Genomic DNA, 27,072 nt, shown 5'->3' with positions numbered 1-27,072 from the left:
ACTCAGTTGGTGGAGCATGTGACTCTTGATCTTGGGGTTGTGGGTTCGAGCCCATGGGTATAGAGATTATTTTTTAAAAATTTAAAAATAAAAAAACGAATTGTGTTTATTCAAACTGTCATACAAGGGAATGTATATTATCAGAAAAACTCAATAGAAACACCATTTGCTCTTTTGTTTTTGAATTAACTCTTGTTTTTATTTGCTGTTTTTATTTGTAATAGGGAGTTATAAAATCTTGGCTGTTTATACTGGCTCTCAGACTAATTGTGACTTGGGCAAATTAAACTGTTATTCCTTGATATCCTTTGTATAAAATAGAGGATTTAGACAAAACTTCTCTTCCTAAAAGTATTTTGATGTTGGAGGGTGTGAAAATTTGAAAGTGGGAGAAATATAAGAGCTGAAAAATAGATAAAGGGAGACATCATATTATTTATAAAGGGTCTAAAACTAAATTGGAAATAAAGCATGCCATTTTTTCAAAATCAAGTTACTAGATGCCCTTAAGTTTAAGTAGTTTCTTTAAGTATGTATTCAGATGATAAACCTTTAAAATAGAAAATCCTAAGGACCCAGTATTTGTTTAACAAGAAACTATTTCTTCTAGCATATGTTCAAATATAATTTTTGATTGGAGGCCCTTCATAATGTGAAATTTTCAGTTAGTGACTATAGTTGACTTTTAAGCATTGCATGGCTTAGAGGTGCCAGCTACTTACCCCTGCTTACCATGCACTTGAAAATCCATGTATAACTTTTGACTCCCCCAAAACTTAACTACTAGTAGCCTGCTGTTTTTTTGTTTTGTTTTACTAGTAGCCTACTGTTGACTGGAAGCCTTAATAATAAAGTCAACATATATATAATATGTACACATATCATATATTTGTATATAGCCATACATGTGTATATACACACATATCTATCTATCTATACATATATATGTATATATATACATGTATAATTATCTATCTATCTATATACATAGATTTTACTTACTTATTCACGAGAGACACAGAGAGAGAGGCAGAGACACAGGCAGAGGGAGAAGCAGGCTCCATGCAGGGAGCCCGATGTGGGACTTGATCCTGGGATCCCGGGATCACGCCCTGAGCCAAAGACAGACACTGTACCGCTGAGCCACCCAGGCATCCCTCAACATATATTTTGTATGACATGTATTATATGCTGAATTCTTACTGTAAAGTAAGTTGGAGGAAAGAAATGTTATTATGAAAATCATAAGGAAAAGAAAATACCTTTATAATACTGTACTATGAAAAAAATCTGCATATAAGTAGACTCGTGTAGTTCAAACCCATGTTGTTCAAAGGTCAATTGTATTTTCTTTGTATTTATTAGTATTTTTACTTATTTATTAAAACTGGTCCATTACCTTGATGATAGCAGAATAACAAGATTCCAGAATGCACTCAATTTACTCTATTTATAAAGTACAGTTTTTGTGGGGAGGGATATGGTGGAGCAAGGTAAAATTTCAGTAGCAGTGTTAATGTAGCCCCTGGAAATCATTAGGTTGATAGACTGAGTTGGTGCCAGGAAATCACTCTCCTCAAGATTTTGATAGTATAGAAGTTTTCCTGAGCTTCAGATATATTTGTACTTCCCGTGGAAGGAAAAAAAAATGTTTTTCCTATAAAGGGCAACTTTTTATGTATGAAAGCTCAAAATTTGGAAGAACTTAGAAAGGAAATAAATTACTAGAGACAGTAGTAGATACTAGAAATGGTGGTCTGTAAAATTTCAGAAGGGAAAAAGGTTTTGGTATTGGTAGTGTAGTGAGATGTTTATGCAGTAGTAACTAGTGAAGAAGCTGAAGATTTCCTGCAGTATACCTAAAAAGCTTACTATTAAAGAGAGAAAAGATAAATTACTTTGCAATCTAATGTTACTGTTACACATATCTTTCAATTCTGTGCTATGATGAAACTGTTTGCAGTGAGAGAATAATATGTTAGATTGGTCACTATATGGTGGGTTATCATTTCTGTGCTACACTCATATTTGTTTGAAATTATGTGGTCTAGAGGCCATGGAATTAAACATGGAAAAGTTGTATTTAAAAAGATGTTTTGGGGCAGCCCTGGTGGCTCAGTGTTTTGGCGCTGCCTTCAGCCCAGGGAGTGATCCTGGAGACCCGGGATCGAGTCCCACGTCAGGCTCCCTGCATAGAGCCTGTTTCTCCCTCTGCCTGTGTCTCTGCCTCTTTCTCTCTCTTCTCTCTCTCTTGCTCTGTGCCTCTCATGAATAAATAAATAAAATCTTTAAAAAAAAAAAAAAAGATGTTTTGAAGGGTGCCTGGTTGGCTCAGACGGTTAAGTATGGAACTCTTGATCTCAGCTAAGGCCTGATCTCTGGGTTGTGAATTCAAGCACCATGTTGGGCTCCACACTTAAAATATTTTGAATATAACCTTATATAAACTTTATCAGACCTGTACTATATTTGTCAAAGGTTCTAACTGGTCAAGATTTTATTATGTTGATGTAAGTTTTCCTTACTTAATATTTCAGTTTAATAAATAATGCCTAATATCTTTTAGTGCTTCCTCTGTTCTAGTCACTCTGATTCATTGCATGTATTTATTGCATATATTCTCTTTAATGTTACCATTTGTATGAAGTTGTTACAATTTCCAGTTTAGAAAAGAGTTAGGCACAGTTTATTTATTTATTTAAAGATTTTATTTATTCATGAGAGACACAGAGAGAAAGGCAGAGACATAGAGAGAAAAGCAGGCTCCATGCAGGAAGCCTGATGTGGGACTCCATCCTGGGACTCCAGGATCATGCCCTAGGCCAAAGGCAGATGCTCAACCACCGAGCCACCCAGGCGTCCCAGGCACAGAGTTTAAATTACTTTTGATTCTAGTAGGTGGAGTCTAAATGTCAACCAGGCATTCTTAGGCCAAAACCTTGGTTTATACCTCTCTACTGTACTATTGCCTTATTAATGTCTAAAATGTGTACTAGTACTAGATGGGAGGTTAAAACTGTTTGATAGCATTTTCAGTGTGTATAAATACCTGTTTCATTACTTTTCCTTGTGCATTTTGTTTTTAAGATTCCTGGATTTCCCAGTCAGCTTCATTTCCTCGTAATCAGAAACAACCAGGGGTGGATTCTTTATCACCAGTGGCCTCACTTCCTAAACAAATTTTCCAGCCTTCTGCACAGCAACAACCCACTAAACCAGTTAAAGTCACTTGTGCAAACTGCAAAAAACCTTTACAGAAGGGACAGACAGCTTATCAACGAAAAGGATCAGCTCACCTCTTTTGTTCTACCACCTGCCTTTCCTCCTTCTCTCACAAGCCTGCTCCAAAGAAACTTTGTGTTATGTGTAAAAAGTAAGGTTTTCTTTTCTTTTCTTTTTTTTTAATTGAAGTATAGTTGACACATGGTATTACATTAGTTTCAGGTGTACAACAGAGTGGTCCAACAAGTCTGTAGGTTATGCTTTGCTCATCACAAATGTAGGTAAGGTTTACCTTTCAACATCATTCCATATGATTGAATATTGGTGGTATATAATTTTAGGGAAATCATGAGTCTAAGAGGTGAATTATGGTGTTTGAAAAATTAGTAAGCTAGTTGTTTAAATCTTAAAGCCAAACTCAAATGTGTAATGGCTTTGGAGGCTTTTCTACCACACCAGGTGGCTTATGGTAAAAGACTTCCTATTGGGCAGACTTTGGGGTTTGTTTATTTCTTTATTTATAAAAGATTTATTGATTTATTTGAGAGAGAGAAAGACAGCACGTGAGCATGCGGGGTAGAGGGGGTTGTGCAGAGGGAGAGGGAGAGAGAGAGCATCCTAAGCAGACTTCATGCTGAGTGTGGAGCTGGATTTGAGGCTCATGCCATGAGACCATGACCCTAGCCAAAGTCAAGAGTCAGATACCCAAATGACTGAGCCAGCCAGGTGCTCTGAGGTTGATTTAAGGCCCTTGTAATTTTGTCTGTAATCTCCATTGGACTCCTTGACATTTGTCAAAATGCATACAGCTTATTCACATTACTAATTATTAGAATTTAATTTTGGCAAGATAATATTGTTTTGCAGTTTATTATAACTAGTACTATATAAAAATAGGTCAGATTTTGCACTATCTTCATTTTAAGATCATTTTAAATTGGCATGTCTTTAGATTTTATTTATTTATTTTTAAAGATTTTATTTATTTATTTGACAGAGGGAGCAAGCAAGTACAAGCAGGGGGAGTGGCAGAGAGAGAGGGAGAAGCTGTCCCTCTGCTGAACAGGGAGCAGATTCTGGCTCTATCCCAGGATCCTGGGGTCATGACCTGAGTCTAAGGCAGATGCTTAACCAACTGAGCCATCTAGGTGCTCCTGCTCACGGTTTTAAGACTCAGGTACCAGTTTTTTGATAGCCTTGGAGAGAGACAGTTCTCTCTTCTGCCAATTTTTAGGTCTGGCTTCCACTAGTTAAAAATAAATGGAATATTGGAGCATCTGGGTAGCTTAGTCCGTTAAACATCCAACTCAGTTTCAGCTTTGGTCTTGGTCTCAGGGTTGTGAGTTCAAGCCCTGCACTTAGATCCGTGCTGAGCCTGGAGCCTACCATATTTTGGAGCAGCCTATGTTTGTGACGATATTTTTTAGATCTTAGAACTTTGAAAAAGCCTTAGTGTTCTGTATAAATTGAATTCAAATATTGGAACAATCATACAGTTTTTAGATTGCTTTATAGTAGTAGCCTTTTGCATACTGTAACATAGGACCTCAAAATTCAGAATTTTATTAAAGGGAATTGTCACATGTCATCAGTATTGTTTTTTTGATTGCTAATTGCATTTGGAGAGCTGTGTAGAATGGTAGGTAGGGTTGTTTTGGGTTATGGATATGGAGGTGTACTTAAGTTCAGTTATCTTCTCTAGAATATCTGTCATCTCTGTGACCTAGATCTTTCAGACTTTCTACTTATGCATGGGAAAGGAATTGACTAGGTATTACAAATTCATACCTCAGGGGATTAGACCTGGACATTAAACTCCTTGTAAGTAATAACTTTTTAAAAAAGTGTTTCCAATATCTTGAAGCCTTGTTAAGGAGTTTGAAGATAAATTGAGTACTGGCAAAGATTTAATAGTATAAAATACTTTTGTTTTTTAATCTTTTGTATTAAAATTTTATTGCCAAGAGGTTTTAAATAGTAAAAGTGATTTCATGGATCTAAATGGTATTTGATTCACATGGTTCAATTTATAGAAATTAGAAATGTTAGTTATTACTCTTATATTTGATTTTTTTAAAAATAGAATTTTGCTTTAAGTTGTCTTGCTTATTTTTCAGAGATATAACTACAATGAAAGGAACCATTGTTGCTCAAGTGGATTCAAGTGAATCCTTCCAGGAATTCTGTAGTACATCTTGTTTGTCTCTCTATGAGGACAAACAGAATCCTACTAAAGGAGCTCTAAATAAATCAAGATGTACAATTTGTGGTAAACTAACAGAGGTTTGTATTTTTGTGCCTTCTCTCTTTAGTTCTAAATAATGGAAATATTCTTAACATTATTTAATAGTTAGGATAAACTGATCAGTATGTATTTCCTTAAAACAGATGATATATAAAATTTATCTTATAATAATATCCCATTATGTAATCCCATTCTCACATGGGGAGCATGATTTAGGAAATACTAAAATTTAATATTAGTTGACTTTTTCTTGAGGTTTGGAACATGTAGAGAGAGCCAAAACCATAGTGTTTAAACACATAGGCTGATTACCAAAAGACAACAGACTAGAATGCTTAAGAAGGAGAATAAGTGGAGAGACTATTTTTTGATAACTTCACATTACTGATGTATTAACATTTCTGTATTTGTTTGAAGAAAAACCTGTGTACTCTACATATCATTTGAATTTTTTATAATATTGGTTCTCTCCTCCCTTTCTAGAGCAATGTACTTAATTTTAGTTCCTTTTGGATTGGTCTAAAGATTTTTCAATCTGTTTTAGAATTTTATATTAACAATATCCAACCTGAGTTGTTTCCTATCATTTTTAGATAACTCTAGAGAAGTTTGTAATAATTCACTAGTGGTTCCCCCTCTGCCATACATGTATTTCTTGTGTGTATAAAAATAGTTCAAAGAAAATGAAAGCTATTTTCTTTCTCTTTGCCTAAATAAGCCTTCCACAGAAAAATCATTGAGTTGTTTTCTTTCTGTTGGAGCACCTTGTTATTTAGCTACGTGTGATACTCATTGGTCTTTAAAATTTTGTTTGCTTGTTTTTAGATTCGCCATGAAGTTAGCTTTAAAAATATGACTCATAAGCTGTGCAGTGACCACTGCTTTAATAGATACAGAATGGCTAATGGTTTAATAATGAATTGCTGTGAGCAGTGTGGAGAGTACCTGCCGAGCAAAGGTGCTGGAAACAATGTCCTGGTGATCGATGGTCAGCAGAAAAGATTTTGCTGTCAAAGTTGTGTCAGTGAATACAAACAGGTAATTCATGATCTAATCAGAATTGGCCATTCTTTTGAATATTTTTAAGTTGCCGTAATAGTTTTACTTTAGCAGTATTTATTAACTAGGTTTATTCTGGAATCTCATTTAATTCCATTATTTTCTTCAACTCTTAGAGTTGACCTAACCCAAATGAATACTGATGTATGTAGATTTTCAGACATTGTGATTTTACATATAATGGTAAATGCTGGCAGAATGATTCCTCTTTTGAAATATTGTTTATGGGTAAAGGAGAAGAGTTCCAAGTACAATTTTAAAGTTTAGCTTAGGAATGATTATCTTACTTATATTTCAATGTTAAGGTCTTTTGATTTAGTTTGTTTTTGAATATATACATGTGGTTCAAAAGTGAAGTGTACATAAAAACATACATTCAGAGAAAAGTAGCTCCTATTTCTTCTTTTGATTTCTTCTCATCTTTTTTTTTTTTTTTTCTTCTCATCTTTTATAGGCATTAGCTTTTCAGTTCTTAATATTTTATGTGTTCTGTTCCTTATGAAAAATTAAGAAAATATGTAATTGCTTCTTAGTTTCTCTTTTGTCTGTAGAAAAGAGCATACTGTATGTACTATGCTGCATCTTCCGTTTTTCACTTCATAGTATATCTTGGAAATCATTGTCTATCAAGGACTTTTCTCTTTTTTTTAATGGCTGCTCAAGTTAAATTTTCAGGAAATTTGTGAGTTATTAAAAAACTATTAATATCTAGTAGAGTCTAATATCTGTTAATGTTTAAAAGAGTCTAATATCTTGGAAATCATTATCAGTGATATATGGACTTTCCTCCTTTTTTATGACTGCCCAAGTTAAATTTTTAGGAAATTTGTACGTTATTAAAAACACACTTTAAAAAATAATAGATAGATAAATTTTTATTAGTCTGCTGGGGCTGCCATAACAAAATACCAGACTAGAGGGCTCAAATAACAAATTTATATTCTCATAGTTCTGGAGGCTACAAGTCTAAGATCCCGGTACCTTTCTGGATTGGATTCTTGTGAGGCTGCTCTTTTAGCCTTGTAGATAGCCTTGCTTCTTGTAGTGTCCTCACATGGTCTTTCCTCTTTGCAAAAGGGTGGTTGGTGAGGGGAGGGGAGGAGAAGGGAATATCTGATCTCTTCCTTTTATAAGGATGGATATTAGTCCTGTCTGATTAGGACTTACTAACCTTAACTGCCTTCGTATAGGCTCAATTCCAAATATAATCTCATTAGGAGTAGGGCTTCAACATAGGAATTTTGGGGGAACAAACTTCAGACCTTAACATTATTGGAAACAAAATAAATACTCAAAACCTATTACTTCCGGGGATCCCTGGGTGGCTCAGTGGTTTAGTGCCTGCCTTTGGCCCAGGGCGCGATCCTGGAGTCCTGGGATCGAGTCCCACGTCGGACTCCTGGCAAGGAGCCTGCTTCTCCCTCCTCCTGTGTCTCTCCCTCTCTCTCTCTCTCTTTCTATGTCTCTCATAAATAATAATAAAAAAACAAACAAAAAAACCCCAAACCTATTACTTCCTAATCATTTTATTGTATTTTAATATTATCTGTTTGATGATTAGGTTGCATTTATTATCTTCTGATATATGGAAAGTTTGGTTAAGAATGCTGGCTTTAGTAAGTTGGTGTGGGTTAAAATCCTGGCCCCACCAATCATCCATCTGTGTCCTGAGCAAATTATTTAACCTCTTTCATGCCTTGCCTTGTTTACCCTGTGTAAAGTTGTAGAAATAGCAATCCTTGTCTCATAGTGTTATTTAAAAAAATGAAATATAAGCCTTTCTTCTTGATTTTTAAGATCTACTTCAAGAAACTTAACATTACCAGTTTAGCCCCTTTGTGTTCTCTCCCAATTACTAATCTCCTTCTACCTCCTCAGATACACTGTCAGGATGCCTGGGTGGCTCAGTCAATTAAGTGCCGACATCAGGGGCAGCCCGGTGGCTCGGCGGTTTGGCGCCTGCCTTCGGCCCAGGACCTGATCCTGGAGACCCAGGATCGAGTCCCGCAACGGGCTCCCTGCATGGGGCCTGCTTCTCCCTCTGCCTATGTCTCTCTCTCTTTCCCTGTGTCTTTCATGAGTAAATAAATGAAATCTTAAAAAAAAAAAAAAAAAAAGGGCCTACATTCAGCTCAGGTCATGAGTCCTGGGATCAAGACCGAGACAGGCTCCCTGCTGAACGTTCCCTTCCTTACTGCTCATGCTCTCTTACTATCTCTGTATCTTTCTCAAATAAATAAATAAAATCTTAAAAAAAAAGAGAAAACCATTGTCTTTGACTTCTAACATGGTTCGACTTTTTATAAAGTTTATGTGGCACTAATATGTAATGATACCCTGCCATGTTATATGTAACTGTGATTGGATGCTTATATAAATTTTTGTTATGTAAAGTTGTAAATTTTATTGTCAAAAAACATGTTTTTTGAAGATTTTATTTATTTATTCATGGGAGACATGCAGAGAGAGGCAGAGACATAGGCAGAAAGAGAAGTGGGCTCCATGAAGGGAGCCTGATGTGGGACTCCATCCTAGGACTCCAGGATCATGCCCTGGGCCGAAGGCAGGCACTCAACCACTGAGCCACCCAGGTGTCCCTTTTTGTCAAATTTAACAGTTTTATTACTTCTGGATTTTGTTTTATGCACTTTCCTTACTCTCAGAATATAAAGGAATATTTTTCATATTTTCCTTTTAATGTTTGCAAGGTTTCATTTTAATATTTAAATCTTTAATACATTTAATGGAATTTATTCTGGCATATTGCTGAATTATGGGCAAATATTATCAGCGTTCACGTGACTGTCCTTAAGAATCCGCATCCTTAACGATGTCAAAATATCATAGAACAAGGGATTTCATTTTATTTTTATATCAGTATTCTTAAGCTTATTCATAAATATTTTATCTTTTTGTTGCTATTTTATTTTTTAAAAGATTTTATTTATTTATTCATTAGAGACACACACACACACACACACACACACACACACAGGCAGAGACATAGGCAGAAGGAGAAGCAGGCTCCATGCAGGGGGTCCAATGTGGGACTCCAGGATCACACCCTGAGTCAAAGGCAGATGCTCAATCAACTGCTGAGCCACCCAGGCGTCCCTTTTTGTTGCTATTTTAAAGATATTTATTTGAGAGAGACTGTGGGTGTGCACTCATATGCATGTGCCCACCAGGAGGGGGAAGGGTAGAGGGGGAGGGAGAGGGAAAGGGAGAGAATCCTAAGCAAACTCCACTGGCTTGATCTCACAACTCTGAGAATCATGACCTGAGTAGAAACCAAGAGTCGGATGCTTAATTGACTGAGCCACCCAGGCCACCCCTGTTGCTATTTTAATTTAATTTAATTTATTTTATTTTATTTTATTTATTTTATTTTATTTTATTTTATTTATTTATTTTATTTTATTTTATTTTATTTTATTTTATTAATTTTATTTCAGTTCAGTTATTTTTAAAGATTTTATTTATTTGAGAGATTGTGAGCTAGTGCCCAAGCCGGGACTGGTTCAGAGGGAAAGGGAGAAGCCGACTTTTCCCTGAGCAGGGAGCCAGAATAGGGGCCAAGTCCCAGAACCCTAAGATTATAACCTGAACCAACAGCAGCTACTTTAACCAACTGAGCCAAGATGCCCCCTCCCGCCTTTAAAAAATGTTTCATTCATTTATTCATGAGAGACAGGGAGAGAGAGAGACAGGCAGAGGGAGAAGCAGGCTCCTCCCAGGGAGCCTGACGCAGGACTTGATCTTGGGACTTCAGGATCAGGCCCTGGACTGAAGGCAGGTGCCAGACTGCTGAGCCACCCAGGGATCCCCTCCCTCTGTTGCTATTTTATTTTATTTTATTATTTTATTTTTAATTTTTATTTATTTATGATAGTCACACACAGAGAGAGTGAGAGAGAGAGGCAGAGACGTAGGTAGAGGGAGAAGCAGGCTCCATGCACCGGGAGCCCGATGTGGGATTTGATCCCGGGTCTCCAGGATCGCGCCCTGGGCCAAAGGCAGGCGCTCAACCGCTGCGCCACCCAGGGATCCCCTCTGTTGCTATTTTAAATGAGTTTTTCTTTTCCATTATTTTATGTGTGTGTATACATATATGTGTGCATGTGTTTTTTTATTTTTTTATTTTTTTTATTTTTTTATTTTATTTATTTATTTATTTATTTTTTTTGCATGTGTTTTTTTAAATTGAATTCAAATACCTGCTATCTAACTAAATAATGATTGGTTAATTTTCTTGAATTTTTAACTAAACCATCATACCACCTGCAAATAAAGAATGTTTAGGTCTTTCTTTACATTTCTCATCCCTATTATTATTTTGTCTTGCCTAATTGTTTTTCCAAAAACTCAAATACGGTTTTAAATAATGGAAATAGTAAATATCTTTGTTTTTCCAGTGGGAATGCCTTTGATGTTTCCTTATTAAATTAGATGCTGGCTTTAGGGTTGAGCTGAATATATTACCATATTAAAGAATTACTGAGGGATCCCTGGGTGGCGCAGCGGTTTGGCGCCTGCCTTTGGCCCAGGGCACGATCCTGGAGACCCGGGATCGAATCCCACATCGGGCTCCCGGTGCCTGGAGCCTGCTTCTCCTTCTGCCTATGTCTCTGCCTCTCTCTCTCTCTCTGTGTGACTATCATAAATAAATAAAAATTAAAAAAAAAATAAAGAATTACTGATTGAATTTTGTTTTATTAAGTATTTTATCAAAAATGAGTGTGTTTTAAAGGTCTTCCATTTCTATGGAAGTGATTGATTTTTTTTTCCTCTGCTTTTATTCTGTTAATATGTGAATTATCTTAATGAATTTTGTAGTCCATCCAACCAGTCTTGCATTGCTAGAATTTTAAACCATACCAGGTCATTATTTTAAATATTTAGTTGTCATTGTTTACATTTAGTACTTTCCCAGTGGTATTTATTAAGTGACATTGGTCCTTAATTACCCTTTTTTTGGATACATTTAGGTACCCAAAAACATACCCCATTTAGTGTTATATTTGCTTTAAAAAATGCTCAAGAGCAAAATTAATACCTTTACATGATTAAAACAATAAAAAAAGTGAATTAAATATTTAACTCAAAAAGTTGTAAAAAGAAAACAAACTAAAAAGAGAAGAAAAGAAATAAAGATAAAAGTAGAAATTAAGGAGTTAGGAAATTAAAACTACCAAAATAATCCAGAATGCTTGTATAAGTCAGGCCCATGAAAAACTAGAGCAAGAGATTAGGGTAAGAGGTTTAGAAATTCCCAGATTACAAAAATAAGAAATGACAAGGTGTATTTACCATCAAAACAGAGGAAATTGAAGAAAATCTTTTAAAAGGGAGTACTTTGTATACAACTTTATATAAAAATGTTGAAAACCAACCCTGATTTTCCGTGAAAGCATAATTTTCTTAAATTGACTCCAAGCAGATATAAGGCAGAGAAATTTCCATAGACGAAATAGAGATGGTTAGCAATGAACTGCCCCACAAAGAGAAATAGAAACAGATTCAAATGTTTCTTTCTTTTTTTTTTTTTTTTTTAAAGATTTTATTTATTTGAGAGAGAAAACAAACTGGTGAGGGGCAGAAGGAAGGGGAGGAGAAGGAGACTTTGTACTGAGCAGGGAGCCTGAAGTGGGTCTTGATCCCAGGACCCTGGGATCATGACATGAGCTGAAGGCAGACGTTTAACCAACTGAACCACACAGGTGCCCCAGGAGGGTTTTTAAAAATATATATATATTCTGAATATTAATCCCTCATTTAAGTTTTTTTTTTTAAAGACTTATTTATTCATTTGAAAGAGAGCAAAAGAGAGAGAAAGAGAGTGCCCAAACCTGAATGTGGGGCACAGGGGCTCAGGGAGAGAGAGAGAATGTTCTGAGCAAACTCCACGTCCAGTACAGAGCACAAAGGCCCTCACAGGGCTGGATCTTAGAACCTGGAGTTCACCACCCAAGCCAAAACTAAGATTGTCAGCCACTTCACTGACTGCACCACCCAGGTGCCCTTGATCCCTTATTTGATACATGGCTGCAGATAATATCTCCCATATATTGGTTGCCTTTTTTACTTTCTTGATAATGTCATTTGATATAAAAAATATGAATGTTAATAAAGTCCAGTTACCCTCTTTTTTTCCTCTATTGATTATGTCTTTGGTACCCTATCTAAGAATTTGTTGCCAAATTAAGATGGCTTATCCCGGTGTTTTCTTTTAGCAGCTTTATGGTTTTATTATTATATTTAGGTGTATGGTCCATTTTGAATTAATTTGTGCTTATGATGAGACAGGCATCCAGCTTAATTCATTTGTATATGGAAATCTAAGTTGTCCCAGCATCATCTGTCTGTTGAAGAGAGTATTTTTTACCCATGGAATGGACTTGTATACTTGTCAAATATTAATTGGCTGTAGATGGGTAGTTTTATTTCTGAACTCATTGTGTATTCCATTGGTCTACATGTCTGTTCTAATGCAAGTACCAAACTGTTATGATAACTGTGTCTTTGTAGTAAGTTTTGAAATTAGGAAATGATTCTTCCAACTTTGTTTAAAGATTGAGTATTGTAGACCCATTCCAATGTTATATGAATTTGAAGATCTCAGCTTTTCCATTTCTCCAGAAAAGGCTATTAAAATTTTGATAGTGATTGCATTGAACTTGTAGATTGCTTTGAGTAGTATTGACACTTCAGCTATGTTAAATCTTCCTGTCTGTAAATATGGGATGTCTTCCCCATTCATTTAGACCTTTCTTTATTTCTCTCAGCAGTTTGTAGTTTTCAGCATACAAGTCTTCACCTCCTTGGGTATATTTATTTATATATAGATAATTTATTCTTTGGAACACTATTGTTGATGGAATTACTTTATTAATTTCCTTTTCAGATTGTACATTCCTAGTGTTTAGAAATACAGCTAGTATTTAAGTGTTGATCTTGTACCTGCAACTTTGTTTAATTTATTAGTTCTAGTAGCTTTATTGTGGATCCCTTGGGATTTTCTCCATATAGAGTTATGTCATCTGCAAATAGCCTTTTATTTCTTTTTCTTAAGTGTTCTGGCTAGAACTTTAAATATTTTGTAGACTAGAAGTGATGAAATTGTGCAGCCATTTTTTGTTTCTGATCTTGGAGGGAAAGCCTTGTGTCTTTGTTCATTCTGATGTTACCTGTGGGTTGTTCATATATGGCATTAACTATGTTGAGATAGTATTCTATTCTTGTTGAGTTTTATTTTTAATCTTAAAAGTGTTGGATCTTGTCAAACTTTCTTTACCATTTGACGTTATCATGTGGTTTTTACTTAGTTCATGTATTTTATTACATTCGTTATCTTCTATTGAACCACTCTTTGCATTACTGAGATAAATCCCACTTGGTTGTGGTATATAATACTTTCAATATGCTGCTGAATGTGGTTAACATTCTAGTTGATATCTAATTTGAGTTTATAACTTAATTAGCATTTAAGAACTCTGCTCCTATATATCCTGCCCCCATTTATGTTGTAATAAATGACATTGTAAACATTGTTAGCATAAATAACAGATATACAATTATGTTTTATGCATTTATCCTTAAAATCATGTAGGAAACATAAAGTGGACTTACAAACCAAAAATACAGCAACACTGCATTTTATATTTGTCCATGTAATTACTTTTACTAAAGATCCTTATTTCATTCTGTGTGAATTACTGTCTAGTTTCCACTTCAGCATAAATCTTTGACTCTCTTTAGCATTTCTTGTAGAATAGTTCTAGTAGTAAGAACTTCTGTCAGTTTTTTCTATATGTCTTTATTTCTTTTTCATGTTTGGATAATAGTTTTGCCAGACGGAGTATTTTTGTTTGAAAGATTTTTTTCTTTTATCATTTTATATATGTCATCTTACTACCTTTTGGCTTCGATGGCCTCTGATGGGAAATTGGTGGAAAATCTAATTGAGGATTCTTTGTACTTGATGTTATCAGTAGATAACATTTGTTGCAGTTAATGAACTGGCATTAATAGATTTGTTATGTGAAGTCCATACTTTATTCAGATTTCCTTATCTTTTATAATGTCCATTTTCTGTTCCAGGATCCCATCTAGGATACCACATTATATTCAGTAATCATGTCACCTTAGGCTAATCTTGGTTGTGATATTTCTCAGACTTTGTTTTTTTTTTTTTTGACTCTTTTGTTTTTGATGACCTTGACGGTTTTTAGGATTTAGGTATATTTAAGATGTCCCTCTATTGGAATTTTCCTGATTTTTTTAATGATCATTAGGTAGATTGGAGCTATGGGTGTTGAGGAATATTACAGAGATGTTTACTTTTTATGCTTTTGCCATTTTCATCATGTACAAGAGTATATCTATCAACATGATTTAAAATGACTGTTGAAGTTTATGTTGATCATTTTGCTGCAGTAGCATTTGTCAGGATTTTCCATTGTAAAGTCTCTACTCCATTTCCATGTTGTGCTCCTTTTTTTTTGGAAAGTGAGAGAGCATGTGCCCAGCAAGAGAGGGTGAGGGGCACAGGGAGAGGAAGAGAGAGAAATCTTAAGTAGGCTTCAAACCTTGCACCTGGAGCCTGAGGCAGGGCCCTGAGATCGCGACGTGAGCCAAAATCAAGGGTCAGCTCTTAAAATTGAGTGACCCAGGTGCCCTCCCCGCACTTGTATTCTTGAGAATTAAGTTACTGTCACCTTTAGAGTGGAGTATACAGATACTTGGACATTTTCTGCATAAGAAATTTGTCTTTCCTCCTACATTTATTAATTTATTTAGTCATTTAATTAACTATCCATTAGTAGGTACTCATGGATATTTTATAATCTGGGGCTATACGGGTGGTTCAGCGGTTTAGCTGCCTTCAGGGCCTGATCCTGGAGACCTGGGATCGAGTCCCATGTTGGTCTCTCTGTATGGAGCCTGCTTCTCCCTCTGCCTATATCTCTGCCTCTCTCTCTCTCTCTTTCTCTCAGGAATAAATGAATAAAATCTTAAATAAAATATTAATTTGGGGCTATAATAAAATACAGTTTTATTTTGTTGGTCAAAATTTTCTTGCTTTGGCCATTGCAAGCACTTTCACTTGGTTCCTCTGTCTTTTGACATACTCTATCCATTGATTTTTAAAAAATATTTGTTACTTTTTTTTTAAGATTTTGTTTATTTGATAGAGTGCACAAGCCAGGGGGAGCTGGAGAGGGGCTTGATCCTAGAATCCTTTTTTTCAGTCTTAGGACTTCCATTTAGTTCTTTATATATCTTTATTTTTTTGATGTGAATTTCTATTTTTTTCATTGTTAAGTGTATTTTTATTCTTTGTTGAAGCATTTTTATCATAGCTGCTTTAGAATCTTTGTCATGTAATTCTAAAATCTCTACTTTGTTGTTAGTATCTACTGATTGTCTTTTTCCATTTAAATTGTTTTTCTGGGTTTTGATTTAGGATACATGATTTTTTTTTTTTTTTTAAGTGAAGCCTGGAAATTTTGGGTATAATGTTATTATATTCTGAATTTCTTTAAACCTTCTTTAGCTAGCTTTATTTGACACTGCTCTGGCAGGGCTAGGAAGGCCTAACCTCAGTATTGCCAGGTGTAGTTTCCAAATCCAGGCTCTCCATTTGGCCACTGTTGACACCCATTGAGGTGGGAGGAGCTCCTTGTTATTGCTGGATGAGGGTAGGAGTTCTGGCTCCCCTCTGGGCTTTGGATGACTCACACTAACTGGGAGGAGTAGGAGTACCACCTTACTGCTCCCCACATAGCCTCCACTAACCCCAAATGATTCCAATCTAGTGGATATAGGAAATATTCTTTGTACTATCATTAAATAAAATAAAAATTATATTAAAAGTTTTTTATCTTTCATTCTGTGAAATTTTTTATGTCTAATTTCATATATTGCGTGTTCATAATTTTCGAGTAAATATATGGAAATCCATGAATACATTGTTACTTGATAAGGGGACACATTCAAATCACTACACAAATCACTACACAAGATACTGTAGTCTGGGAGAACTAAAACTGTATGGTGATCTTTTCTTATTCTTACCCACCCCTCCCCTTTTGACTTTTGTCTCTAACATTTAACTTGGCTGCCATTGTTCTTTATGTCTCCATTGCTGAATTAGTTTCTGGAGTATACTGATACGGGTACTTAATAATTTAGACCTTGGCAGTGGAGACTGTATAATACTTTACACTTCTTTTTTCAATATTTTATTTTCCATTTTGTTGCATAGTATTTTTAATGGAAAGCAAGAGGGTTTCTGCAGAGTAAAGATGTAAATTCATACTGTGCTGTAAGCTGTCATGTGCTGTAAAAAGAGTTTCAAAAACAGCCCTTTTGCCAATAATGAAAACTACCTGCACAATCTACAAATCACTTAATTTAGAATGTTTTGAGGTACCATAGGGTATAATGAGATCTTAGAATATACTGTCATCTAAGAGAAAGAAGTAAAAAAATTTTTTTTTATTTTTGGCTAGGTCTACATAGAGGCAAGTAAGTTTAAGGGTCTATTTATAATTTGTTTATAATTATTTTATCATGAAATGATTTTTTCCTATAAAATAATTAAAATTATTTAATTATGGCAATAGGGATAGGACAGATAGGTATTTTTAAAAGTTGGAATTGAGTTCGTAAGACACAGACCATTAAGAATCAACTTTTACAGATTACTTGTCTTTCAGTTAAGCAGTGTTTTCGTATGTATATATTTTAAAGTCTTTTAAAATATTTTTTTAGGTAGGTAGCCATCCAAGCTTTCTGAAAGAGGTTCGAGACCATATGCAGGACTCTTTCTTAATGCAGCCTGAGGTAAGCAGGAATGTAGCTGTGGTTAAGCCCTTGACAATTTCATGTCTTTATTATGTGAAAAATCATATGCATTTTGAAGTGTATTAAGATTTATGAACTTAAAATATGTCAGGTGATGAATGTGTTCTTATGTTATCATAGGCAATCTTTTTTTCACTAAATTTTACATGTATTGTGGTATGCTTGTTTGCTTTTAGGTATTTGTTAAAAATTATTTTCAGATAAATTTATGCTTAGTAACTTGTCTATAATAGACATTTAAATAGGATACAAAAGGCTCTCTCCTTTGTGCCTACCTCAAAGATAATAAAAACCCTTTATTTTATAAAAAATTTCAAAATTGCATTCCTTAATCCAGATGAATAGATTAGTACCTAAATATGTGAATAATAAATGTATACAATTAATTACCATAACTGTAGTACAGGGAATTTAATATTGACATAATACTGCTATATAATTCATCTATTGATCTTATTCAAATCTTAAAACATTAATGTTTCTTGCAGTAAATGGAAAAAAAAATTGTTTCTTGTTTAGGATCCAATCCCAGATCATAGGCCATTATTTCTTTAAAAATGTTTATCTCCTCCCCTTCCCCCTTCTTTTGAAACTCCAATTCTATATATATTAGATCCTGCTACTGTCCCATGGTCCTTGTGACTCTATTATTTGTTTTCTTTTTTTGGTCTTTTTTTTCTTCTTCATTTTGGAGACTGTCTATTGTTGTTATCTTTAATTTTATTAATCTTTTCTAATATTAGTCCCATGTGGTATATTTTGTGTCTCAGATCTTGCATTTCTCATCTCTAGAAGTTCATCTGGATCTTTTTTATACCTTTTATTCTTTGCCTCATTATGTTCATGTTTTCTTCTGCTTTCTTGAATATATCAGCATATTTATCATAGCTCTTTTAACATTTTTGCCTATTTTCATAGCTGTCATTTCTAGATCTGTTTCTACAGCTTGATTTTTTAAAAAAAATTTCTATATAATGAGTCATTATGTTTTGTGGAATGTTTAAAAGCCATTGTTTCCTATCTTTTGTATAGTTTTCTGGTTTTTAAAAGTGGGAGGTTGAGTCTAGTCTCTATACTCTATCATGGCAGAGATTGGAAGTCCTATCTGCTTTAATCGGAAATAGTTCCCTAATCTTTGTCTTTCATGACCTTAACATTTTTGAATACTATAGGACATTTAATAGAGTGCCCCTCAGTTTCAAGTACATCAAGCTTTTATCTCTTGAGTACCTTCCCCTGTGGTTTACTTACTTGGTCAAAATGTTATAGTATGTATTATCTACAATATAAAAAAAATTAGGGGAAAGTTTTAAAATCATGTGATGATTAATATGATATTCATATGGAATTGGGTGAAATTTAAATGCAAGGCACCATTACCTTACCAGTATCTTGTTATAATTAGTACTACCTTATTCTTTTTCACTAAATTTTAAGTAGGTTTATTTTCTCCCGTGCCTACATGGGAAATATAATAATTGTGAATTTGTTCCAGTTAATTTCATTTTTTTACCTTACTCAATGTATATGTATAGGATGAATGAGATTTAGATATTATTATTCTGATTGTTTACACATAAAACAGAAAACATGGCATGAACGGAATTTTTTTTTTTTTTTTTACTAATGTTCTTTTGTTAAATGGGTCCTTTTATTTTTGAAGTAGTGGTGGCTATGAAAGTGGCTGTGTTAAAATATTTTCAATATTAATGATTCTATCTTTCTGATAGTACTTTCTCATTCTCTTCAGATAAAAGTATTTGTCAGTGTGGACCAGTTGCTTAGCTCCTTGTTTACTTGACCCAATTCAACTGGTCTACTTTTTATTGGTACGTCTTAAAACTTACTAATTACTTAACATTCTGCCAATAAAATTATTGTCAACTTGAAAGATGTTTCTAATAAGTTAAAAAAAAATCTAATCTAAGATTAGATTACATGGTTGGACATTTATATTGATAAAAGAGTTCTTGATGGGTGCTGCTACATGCAGGTCTTATACAAACATCTACTAAGAGCTGCTTGCTTTTTCTCTCTCTAATCCTGTGATCTAATGGCAAGTGTCCTGATATTTTTAGCATTCCTAATTTATACTGTGGTGCCAGATTTTAAACATTCTTTTTTCTTTCATTGTTTTATTGATGTGTTTTCTTTGACCCTTTTCCTATTATAAAAGTTTGAGTTATCATATAGGCCTCAGGAAAATATTTTGTCATTTCAAAACAAAAAACCAGCATTTTCTTCTGTTGTCTTTGTAATTTTGGGAGAGTCGTAATTAGACTTAATAAGTTTGCGGCTACTCTTCTCTCTTCTTTGTTACCATTCTTTTACTGTTGATGAGTGTTTCTTTTTGCAGTCTATCAGAGATTGAAGAATGAGTTGATTTCCACTTTGAAAAGTAAAACTTAGGACTTCCTTGAAGTGATATTTAAGTAAATGAGGACTAGGTAGTATTGGTTATTTTTTATGATATCAGAATGAATATAACATACATGCCTGGCACATAAGTAGCTAGAGTTTTTGTTTTTGTTTTTGGTTTTGGTTTTGGTTTTGGTTTTGGTTTTTTATAAATTCTTCTATTTGTTGTATGCTGAGAAAGTTGTATTTTTTCTTTTTCATTTTTTGATGTTAATGTTAGTTACTTGTTTTTGATTATTTTACCTTCAATTTATTACCTTTATTTTCTAAAATCTTGTGGCGTTCATGAAATTTCTCCATGCAATTTACCCATTTTGTTATTTTTGGCCTGATTGTCATCTTCCCTGACATCTAATAGTTATCCATCCATGGAACACTTTGAGGCCTTTTCATATCATCATATTGTATCTAGACACTGTTTGGTATGACGATGAATAAAATCTCAATATCAGGTGGAAAGATGGATACAATTATTTTGTAATATATGTAGTATTTGATTTAACAGTTTATGATGGTTGTGTAGCCAGCCTCTCAGAAGAGAGATCAAACACAAGTTGTACCTTAAAGACTTGTTTTTCCTTATGCTTGATTTCTAATTGTGACTATCATGTTTTTAATACAAATACAACAGTTCATCTGCTGTATTTGTATTTTTGTTAAACTGTGTATATTTCAGTTATATTACTTTTATCTAATAAGTTTCAAATGTACCTTCTTTGGTCTTACCATTATATATTTTACCTTGTTTCTTTGAGTTACATGTTGGCAAATACTCTTGCCAGAAGTATCGGACTGTTCTTATCTCTTGACTTAAGAGCCCCAAATCCTGTTAAATGACATTTTTTTTTAGTTTAAAAACATTTAAAATAATGTTTTATTGTGGTTGAATGAGGTTTTAAATGTGATATACATAGATGATTAATTGGTTTTAAGAGAAGTTCAGAAGTTCTTGAGACAATAGCACAGCTCAATGGAAAAAGTATTTAACATCAAATTATCCTTCTGAAGGACCCTAGTCCTTTGATACAAGGCTTATATGTTGTAGGTCCATTTAATTTATTCCATCAAATGACAAAGAGGTGGTGTCATGGTAAACAGAAGAGACTCTGTGCCTTTGTTTTTCAGTTTTTACTTTACCTATATGTGGGGATTCTATTTAATTATAATAGAGAAAAGCCCTATTTTTTGAAGGAGACTTAGCTGAGATCATTACTTTTGTTTGAACCTAATTTAGTTGCATTGTAGTTAAGTTTGCATCCAGATGAAGATTTCTGACCCACCAAACCTGATTAGAGATTAACAGAATTGTTTTTCAGAAAGAAAAGGTGTACTAAAAAGATGATAATTTTTTCTAATTAAATTATAGTTCTCTTAATTATCTTTTTATGTTTCAAATTTTAGAAATATGGAAAACTGACCACTTGTACTGGTTGCCGAACACAGTGCAGGTTTTTTGATATGACTCAATGTATAGGTCCTAATGGATATATGGAGCCATATTGTTCAACTGCTTGCATGAACAGTCACAAGACAAAATATGCAAAATCACAAAGTAAGTTTCAGATATTTGGAAAGTTAAAAAAAACCTTAATAACATGACTGATTTCTTAACTACTCTTTCCCCATAACTTTGTTTTTATACTTGTTTTTAACTCCATACACTATTTTTTATTTTACCACATTAAACTTTATTACTGTAGACTTTTTCAATGGCTTTGACCATTCCATATTTCTTTTATTTTCTTTAATTATAAGTTATTGGTGGAATTCTGTCCATGTCTCCAGTAGCTAAAATTGTTTTTCCTTCCAAAGATCTAAGACAGATTGTTTCATATATCCATGTATATTTTAGAGACATGATGTCAGACTCTTTATGACAGTATTTTTTAAGGTGCAGATAATCTTGAAATTAATAAAAGAGTAGTTTACAGGAGCTTCCACTAAAAAAATTACTCTCAGAGGTCAATTAAGATTTTGTTGTAGACTTTTATCACTTTATAGAGAAATCAGATATGTACCTTTTCTCTCCTAGGTTTGGGAATTATTTGCCATTTTTGTAAGCGAAACTCTTTACCTCAGTATCAAGCCACAATGCCTGATGGGAAACTGTATAACTTTTGCAATTCCAGTTGTGTTGCTAAATTTCAGGTTTGTTATTTATTTTAGATAACTCTCACTCCCAGTAAAATACACATAAAAAACAAATAGTGTACTGTGCTTTATCTTTATTTAATGTGCTAAGTTTTGTATATAGTTTGTTGAGTGTCAAACTGCAGGGTGGAAATTATAGGTAGAGTCACAGTAGCAGACATAGCTGCAGCAGCTTACCACTTAGAATGAATAATCTAATTGCCTTTTTTTTATTTATGATGGAGACTTTAAGGAAAATAAATTTTAGTATAATTGAGCTCAGTGCCTGATGTCTACTATTTTCTTAGTTGATAATTTCAATAATATGTAACTTTACGGGAAATTGTTTTGTGATAAATGGTGAAGGACATAGGTGTATTTAACCTGGAAGTGAGCATAAATGTCTGCTTCATATATTAGAAATATGCCTTGTAGAAAGGGGATTGGACTTGTTATAGTGGACCCTAATTTGATTTTAGATGAGTTTAGGGAGACATTTTTCATTTTCGTAAATATAAAGAACTTTCTGACATAGTTCTTCAAAGTTGATTATGGATAATCTCAGAAGGTTACTGGAAGTAATCTCAGAAGTATTACTGCAAGTGTGAAAACTTAAAATTACTGACCACTGAGCAGGAAGAGTTGAAAAAGGGGATTCAGCATTAGTTAAGTAGAATGAGTAGGTAAGTTTACCTTGCTGTAGATACAGATTTCAAAGTATTTATTCAAAGGTTCAAATCAATATATAAAGTGATTCCAGTTAATCTTCCAGCAGTTCTACAGTGTTGCAGACAGTGTTCTGTGTAAGTTAAACTGAAAATGCAGTCTCTTAAGTATGTTATAGTATTTATAACCATTATTAGCATTTAAATTCAGGTGGTTATTAATTCAGCCAGGTGAATGTTGTTTTTATTAATAGTTCTAACCTTGACTGAGTTTAGGTAATAAACCATTCTCAAGACTAAACTTTTATTTTGGAAGTTGGGATCATGGCCATTGATACATACTTAGAGTGGTAAACATTGCTTCTGACTTGTTGGCTTTTCTTAAACCAGAAATTAAGGAGTGAGGATTAATTAGATGAGAGAACAACAGTATCTTTGGCATGCTGTTTCTCAGATTTTAATTTTCTTTATTACTTTTTGGTGTTGGTAAATGAAATGTTAATAGAAAATGTTTTAGCTACTTTTTTCATTTCAGTAAAACTTATATTGCCCATGATTTGATGAGACCATTGGTATATGCACATTGTATATTTTAAGGAAAACGCTTAATGTAGACTCTTATTTCTGGAGAGTGCATCCTGTTAAGTCTGTAGGCAGCCTCATTGCTGTAACTCTGCATAAAAGTGATATAAAGAATAGAAAACAACATTTTTTTCCTTTATCTTAAAGCAAACCATAGATTTTGAACTTTTATTTTCATTAGATGTTTTTCCATTTCAGAATAAGGTATATAGGTAACAGGATAGTATTCATTTATTTTGAAAGTATAGTTGACTTTAATGGACAATTTTTTTTTTTTGAAACATTAAGGGCCCTGTTGCTGGTTTTAATTTAAAAAACTTATTCACCTGCTATCTTAAAATCTGCATGTTTTAGTTTTTAACGGATTTTAATTGTGTTGTATGATGCATGGAGAAGTTTTAAAAAATGATAAGGTTTTCTTTTTTTATAAAGATGTTTTTTCCTCTCTTCACTGTCACCCTGAAAAAATTTTTAATTTTAATATATTCAGAAGATTATATGTAATATGTGATATATATTAGAGAATGATAATTAAATATCAGTGTACTCACCACTCAGTTTACATATTAGAACAAAACTTAATAGAATTTTTTTTTTAATTTTTTTTTTTAATTTATTTATGATAGTCACACAGAGAGAAAGAGAGAGAGGCAGAGACACAGGCAGAGGGAGAAGCAGGCTCCATGCACCAGGAGCCCGATGTGGGATTCGATCCCGGGTCTCCAGGATCACGCCCTGGGCCAAAGGCAGGCGCCAAACCGCTGCGCCACCCAGGGATCCCAAAACTTAATAGAATTATTTATTAGGGAGCATGGGAGAGTGGATGTGTGTGTGTGCATTCACCAGCGGTGGAGGGCAAAGGGAGATGGAAAGAGAATCTCAAGCAGACTCTCTGCTGAGTGGGGAGCCTTGTGCAGTACTCTATCTCACAACCCTGAGATCATGACCTGAGCTGAAACCAAGAGTCATTTGTTCAACTGAGTCACCCAGGTGCGCCTGGCACAAAACTTTTTAACTCATGTATGCTTATATCTTTTCCTATTCTATAAATTGTTTTAGCTTCTTAAGATGTAATAAAACTAAAATTATTGGTATCAATTCCAGTCTCTAAATCTTTTTGCCCCTAACTTTATAAAAGAAATGATCAGTTTAAAAAAAGTATTATAGGCTGTTTTCACTGATAGACTTGGAATTAAAATGATAGCAATATTGCATATGAGACAAATTATTACTTAAGATAGCTATTAGAAAGAACTAGGAGCCAGGCTTTTTAAAATGTTTAAATACTAGTTCAGAACTTGTTCACCTTTAACTATTATTTGCTTAAATTTTCTTACAGTTAAAAGATCATACCTGAGCTGTATGATTTTTTTCCTTTTTCATGTTATTTTAAAATTAGTAGTAGTAATCCTGTAGTAAAAAATGAGTCTCAATTTCATAAAATTTAGTGTACTAATTATAATTTTTAAAGACAAAGTTCAGAAATGTAATTTTATGTGTTGAGGAAATATTTAAGGAAGATACATACTATTTTTTGGACATAGTCAATATATAATAGTAGTGGCAAATAAAAATTCTAAAATCTGTATCAGACTCAGTATCTTTTGTTCTTTGTTTTAGGCTCTAAGTATGCAGTCATCTTCAAATGGCCAGTTTGTAGCTCCAAGTGATATTCAGTTGAAATGCAACTATTGTAAAAATTCCTTTTGTTCAAAGCCAGAAATCCTGGAATGGGAGGCAAGTCCTATTTTGTTATGAATATTGTCTTGCTTAAATGAGAGTCTAGTAAAATAATAATGGTGTTTCCATTTGATGACCTATTTCTTAATGGATAAGGATTAGTTCTTCAGATATTGTGATGATTGAATTATTTACTTTCTTTTGTGGGAATAAAATCAACAAAGGATCTGATTATTTGGTCAAAAAAAATTATTGAAGTCCTATTCACTATACAATATATTTGTAGTAGTGTATAGAAAGTTATTTTGTTTAGCTGCATACTTGGAGCATCTGTTTATACTGTATTTTTCCATTTCCCCCCATCCTTATAAATATTGTCTGTGAACTATAATATTTTATATTGCCTGCTACCTGTACAAATTAGAATTTGTCACCATGTTTTCATTTAATATTTTTAAAATTTATAATTTTATAAAAGAATCCTAATAGAAAGTTATTTAACCTTTCTCATCACTCTTGCCTTCACCAGTTTATTAATTTCCTTTGCCATATATTTTGCCATTAGCAAAACCTGATAATTATTTTTGTTTAAATAAGGGAACAGTAATGGATGGATGTGTGGATGGATGGGCAGTGGACAGACCTGTTGAACATTGCTTTCTTGATCAGTTTTCATCTTTGGCCATTCTTTTTTTTCACCTTTCTCGAGGGCATGAAATATGTAATAAAATAGTATACAAGATATAAGTACCAATAATAGATTGATTTTGAGCTACAACTTGCTAGTAGTTATTGGCAAGTCACTCAGTAGCTGAGTCTTAGGAGAAAGATTACCAGAACCTGACTACATGATTAGTAGAGTACTTTGGAAGTCTGAAATTTCATTATTTTAATACTTTAGTCTCTAGAAAATTGTTTAGCTTGCTATTTTGTTTGGTGCTTTCTCAAGAGCATTTAAACCAGTTATTTTTGGAGACTGTTGTTGGCACCCAGATGGTTTTTAGTGAATAACACCCTCTTTAAATCATATGGCAGGAAAAATGTTGAAGGCCTAGTAAGAATAAAGGAATGGTAGGGAATGAGGAAAAAAATCCATAAACAAGCACAATGAATAATGTTACATAGGGAATAAAGACCCTGCCTAAATTGAATTTTGATAATACTAGATGAAATTGAGGTCCTTTCTACCATCTCCATGTTAGTGCTACCTGGCTTTTGTAGTCTTGGTGTTGCTTTTATGAACATGGAGGTTAAGTGTTGGAAGGAATTAAGAAACACATTCAAACTGAATGAGAGTTGAGCCTGTCACTCAGGCGATTGAGAATTCAGGGGTCTCTTCTTCTCATTCCATGGTTGGCATTTGCAGTTTCCTTGTTGCTCTTTTTCCTCTTGTAAGTTGTATGTCCATGATGGGGCAACTTTCCACTGATGATTGCCTTACTATTTGAGTTGCTTCCTAGACTCTTGCACCTTCCTTGTCTTGGTCTTCAGCTGTCTTTGCCAACTGTTAGGTAGATGGATTAGACCTAGTCTGTATCCTCCATAATAACAGAGGGGAAAAATTGCTGCCCTGGGAATTGTAACTTGTTTATGTTTGGCTGGTTTTTGGAAAGTACCTTTGGCTATTGTAGTTTTGGGGCCAGGAGAAATAACTAGATAATACTATCCTTACTCCATTCAGGGGAACCAACTCAGGCTAAAGTTTAGCAGTACACTGTGTGATGGCCCCAAATTGAATATTTTATCCATGATAGGTCTGTTACTATTAAGCTGTGATAGGAATGTGATTGAGTCTACTTGACTATACTCAACAAAGAATATTTCTTTTTGAGTGAAACTGGTGTTAATGTCATATTTCTCATCTTTTTGTAGTTTACCCATGTTGTATCTTCTATTGTTTTTCCCCCATTTCTCCAGTTCCCTTAGCAACATCAGACTGCCATCTTGTTCTAGTGATACTTTTACTATTTCACTGAGTAATTTTTGGATAGTTAATGGTATTGAATTTTGTGGAGTTCTTTTTAAATAAAGCAGTGAATTAGTTAAATAGTTGTCTGTGGCCTATAGGAAATGTATCCCAAGGATTTATCAATCACGTTAACTAGGTAAATGATTTAACTTTGTTTCTGTAAAAGTGGCTTGTTTATTTCTTAAACTTGTTCTTGAGGTGGTTGTCAAATACTTACCAAGGTTCCCATTGTG

The 27,072-nt window shown here is 33.9% G+C and overlaps 1 protein-coding gene across 4 annotated transcripts in view; it reads left to right on the top strand.

The window, feature by feature from the left end:
• The window catches only part of ZMYM2 (zinc finger MYM-type containing 2), an 89,260-nt gene that overhangs the window by 3,186 nt on the left and 59,002 nt on the right, over positions 1-27,072 (top strand). For 3 of the 4 annotated variants that reach the window (XM_038573523.1, XM_038573524.1, XM_038573521.1), the window contains 7 exons: positions 3,088-3,373; positions 5,340-5,505; positions 6,293-6,505; positions 17,303-17,374; positions 21,215-21,365; positions 21,846-21,961; positions 24,811-24,927. In XM_038573523.1, coding sequence (XP_038429451.1) covers positions 3,088-3,373; positions 5,340-5,505; positions 6,293-6,505; positions 17,303-17,374; positions 21,215-21,365; positions 21,846-21,961; positions 24,811-24,927 — 1,121 coding nt within the window. The remainder of the gene's footprint in view (positions 1-3,087; positions 3,374-5,339; positions 5,506-6,292; positions 6,506-17,302; positions 17,375-21,214; positions 21,366-21,845; positions 21,962-24,810; positions 24,928-27,072) is intronic. The other variant, XM_038573522.1, reaches the window with a different exon arrangement.

This window comes from Canis lupus, chromosome 25 (genome assembly GCF_011100685.1).
Source record: "Canis lupus familiaris isolate Mischka breed German Shepherd chromosome 25, alternate assembly UU_Cfam_GSD_1.0, whole genome shotgun sequence".
Lineage (NCBI taxonomy): Eukaryota > Metazoa > Chordata > Mammalia > Carnivora > Canidae > Canis > Canis lupus.
Note: the sequence above shows the minus strand (reverse complement) of the source record. Positions and strands in the feature narration are given on the sequence as shown.